Here is a 3,596-nt window from a genome sequence, read left to right as displayed (position 1 = left end):
CCCTGCACTGGCACCTCTCGCTCCAGGAGCACCTGGCTCTGGTCGCCCCTGCCAGTCACCCAGACAGCAGATATATATGGCGATCATGCATTGTTGCATCATTGCGTTTACACGTTGCCCCACTGTGACATCACTGCGTTGCTGTGCCGTCGTACTGCTGTTATCACTGCATTGCCATGCTGCCACCCAGCTACCGTCCACCAGCCGGTGGCAGGGGGCCCACCTGGAAGCCAATTTGGACAGGCCTATGGGCCACCCGCTCTTGCTGGCCCAGCTTTGAGAGGTCATCTCCACAAGCCCTTTCGCACCACAACTGTTTGCCAGTCTGAAGCAAAGCAGGCATCCTCACCAACCGGGAAGAAATGCTGGGAGCTGCCACACCAAAGATGCTCGGTTTTGGCTCAGGGTTACTCCCTTTTCCTTTTTAGACTTCTCCCCTCGTTGGCTGTTGGTATTTTCTGGTGCTGACATAACAGCAAAGAGGGTCCGAGGGTCTGGCTGCTCACAGCGGCAGCCAAGCTGCTCGGGAGCATATCTAGCTGCATGCAAGAACTGGTAGCTCCATGGGGCTCATTGGCTCCAGCTGGGGGAGGCCCTTGGCAGAGCTGAATAGCGACTTCCTTTTCCTTTTCCCCCAACTTTGTCCTGCTAGGGATGGAGCCAGGAAGCACAAGGATCTTGACCTTGAATGGGGTGAAAGTATCTGTAATTGTATGGTGTCATCATCCATCTGCTTGTTTCTTGATCTAAACATCCCCTGAGTTAGTCTTGCTACAGTCACTTATCTATGATGCCCAATAATGAGAGGTTTTCACAGAGGAGGTGGAGGCGCTGGGATGCTGGTGGGATCTTGGTAGTCCAGGGGTTTCCCTTGTTCTTCAGGGTGCTGGCTGTCCTCCTCCTTGCAATGTGCTGAGGTCCTTTAGCCATGCTTGCTTAATCATGAATATGCAGTATATAATGTAAACTATGTATATCTTAAGAAAGTTCATATAATTTCATACCAGAGAGACTAATTTGTACAACAGTTAGGGAATGAGGTTTTTCCTAACAGTCCCTCCTTTTCTTTTGACTGTCAGGGTCACACCACACTATTCATTAGTTTAGTAGTTAGTTGATTTCATAAAGTAATACAACACTGTAACACAGATACATAATTATGAAATAAAATAAGGTAGTGAATACAGCTCTCTACATCTTCCTGAGGAGGGGACACAGAGAAGGAGGTGCTGTGCTCTTCTCCCTGGGATCCAGTGGCAGGACACATGGGAATGGTCCAAAGCTGCGCCAGCAGAGGCTCAGACTGGCCATTAGGAAGCATTTCTTTACCAAGAGGGTGGTCAGACACTGGAAAGGGTTTCCTAGAGAGGTGGTCGATGTCCCAAGCCTGTCAGCTTAAAAGACATTTGGACAGTGCCTTTAATACCATGCTTAAACTTTTGGCTATCCCTGAAGTGGTCACGCAGCTGGACTAGATGATCATTGTAAGCCACTTCCAACTGAAAATATTCTAGTCTAGTCTAATTGTATGCAAAAAGCACTACAAGTGCCCCAAAGAGATGCAGTGTGAATGAGATGGTCTGACAAGGGTAGCAGTGGTGGGGCAGAAGTAGGATTGCTGCAGCAAGGTAGGGGGTAGAAATGGCAGCCTGAGCTCTCCTTGGGCAAAAAACAAGAGGCCTGGCATCAGCATTGAGGAGAGTGGGGGAGCTCTGCTGGCTTGTCTTGGCAAAGAGTTCCTCTCCGGTTTCTGCAGGCAGAGCGAAGAGCCTATCCTGAGCACATCCGCTGCCTCAGCGGCATGCGAGCTGAGCTGCTGTCAGCCTGAGTCAGCCAGGAAAAGGCCAGCGCTGGCTGTTCACACAGAGCTCGTTCACGGAACTGCTTTGACAAAAAGATGAAATCCCTGTCCCGCATTTCTAAAACCCAATGTCCTCACTGTTTCTCCAAGGGTGCAGCAGCACCTTCTGGCCTGGGATTCCCAGGCACAGTGACTCCTGCAGCTTCAAGCATTTCACCGGTGCACTGATGCCTGCTGCACAGCTCAGGTTTGCCAGCCAGACTGCCCTGTGCCCTGTGCTCCAAGATTCCTGTCCCAGCAGATACGAATTCAAATTTCTGGTGTCTGCATGGTTAAGCCAATGAGCAAGAGATTTGCCTGGTGGCACAGTGTCTCCCCCCACCCCCACCCCCAATCCTTCATAAAAATAATTTATTAAGCACATATGAAAGTGCAGGCAGCTGACTGCTCTTCCAGACCCTCTGACTCAATGAGGCTGGGCCAGGGGGGCTGCCATCCACAGCCTTCTCCTCCTCCTTCAACCTGAGACCACACGGCATCATTTTTGGTCCTGAGCAAAATGAAGGGGAGAAATGGAGCGTGACAAAGCCCTTAGATCTCTCTGAGGTAGTACAGACACTCATGCCTCCATCTGGGTACACATCTCAGAAGCGCACCACCTCCTTTCAGACTGGGACAGCTTCAGGGCAGGACCACTGGCCAACAAACAGCCAGCCCCACTTTCCCTCTTCTCCTCAGGCTCATTATCATACAATCATGGAATGGTCTGAGTTGGAAGAGACCTTTAGGATCATCCAGTTCCACCCCCCTGCCCTGGGCAGGGACACCTCCCACCAGCCCAGGTTGCTCCAAGCCCCGTCCAACCTGGCCTTTGAACACCTCCAGGGATGGGGCAGCCACAGCTTCTCTGGGGAACCCAGGCCAGTGCCACACCACCCTCACACTACAGAATTGCTTCCTAATATCTAATCTGAATCTCCCCTCTTTCAGTTTAAAACCATTACACCTCATCCTATGGCTCCACTCCCTGATCGAGTTCCTCCCCAGCTTTCCTGGAGCCCCTTTAGGGACTGGAAGGAGCTCTAACATGTCCCCAGAGCCTTCTCTTCTCCAGGCTGAACACCCCCAAACTCTCCCAGCCTGTCCTCCCAGCAGAGGGGCTCCATAGGAGAGGTGCCCCAGCCCTCTGATCATCCTCGTGGCCCTCCTCTGTTATTCTTATATTGGGGTCCCCAGAGCTGGATGCAATATTCCAGGTGGGGTCTCACAAGAGTGGAGCAAAGGGGTGGAATCCCCTCCCTCACCCTGCTGGCCATGCTGCTAGGGATGCAGCCCAGAGTGCAGTTGCTGGGTCACATTGAGCTTCTCACCCACCAACACGCCCAAGTCCTTCTCCTCAGGGCTGCTCTCAATCCCTTCTCTGCCCAGCCTGGATTTGTGCACGGGACTGTCCTGACCCAGGTGCAGGACCCTGCACTTGGCCTTGTTGACCTTCAAGAAGTTCACAAGGGCTCCCTTCCCGAGCCTGTCCAGGTCCCTCTGGATGGCATCCCTCCCCTCCAGCGTGTGGGCCGTTATGAGGAGGTGTATACAGCTGGCCTCCTGCACCCGGGGCTTCTAACACAGGTCTGCCGAGGACCTCCAGACTGCAGCCAAGGACAACGCGAGGCAGGCTGGGCAGGGAGCGGGACCTCTGAGAACAGACGACTACCCCGTCGTGAGAGACGAGGCCCGCAGAGAAAGGCCTCGGCCCTGCTGCCTCTGCTCTGGCGCTGCGGCAGGGGCCGGGGACGCC

The 3,596-nt window shown here is 53.4% G+C and overlaps 1 protein-coding gene across 1 annotated transcript in view; it reads left to right on the top strand.

The window, feature by feature from the left end:
* Positions 1-2,870: 2,870 nt before the first annotated feature.
* MMP24 (matrix metallopeptidase 24 (membrane-inserted)) overlaps positions 2,871-3,596 on the top strand; it is a 48,790-nt gene continuing 48,064 nt past the window's right edge. Inside the window, exon 1 of the mRNA XM_009892104.1 lies at positions 2,871-2,898. Within this exon, the coding sequence (XP_009890406.1) occupies positions 2,889-2,898 (10 nt within the window). The 5' untranslated portion in view covers positions 2,871-2,888. The remainder of the gene's footprint in view (positions 2,899-3,596) is intronic.

This window comes from Charadrius vociferus, unplaced genomic scaffold (genome assembly GCF_000708025.1).
Source record: "Charadrius vociferus isolate BGI_N301 unplaced genomic scaffold, ASM70802v2 scaffold409, whole genome shotgun sequence".
Lineage (NCBI taxonomy): Eukaryota > Metazoa > Chordata > Aves > Charadriiformes > Charadriidae > Charadrius > Charadrius vociferus.
Note: the sequence above shows the minus strand (reverse complement) of the source record. Positions and strands in the feature narration are given on the sequence as shown.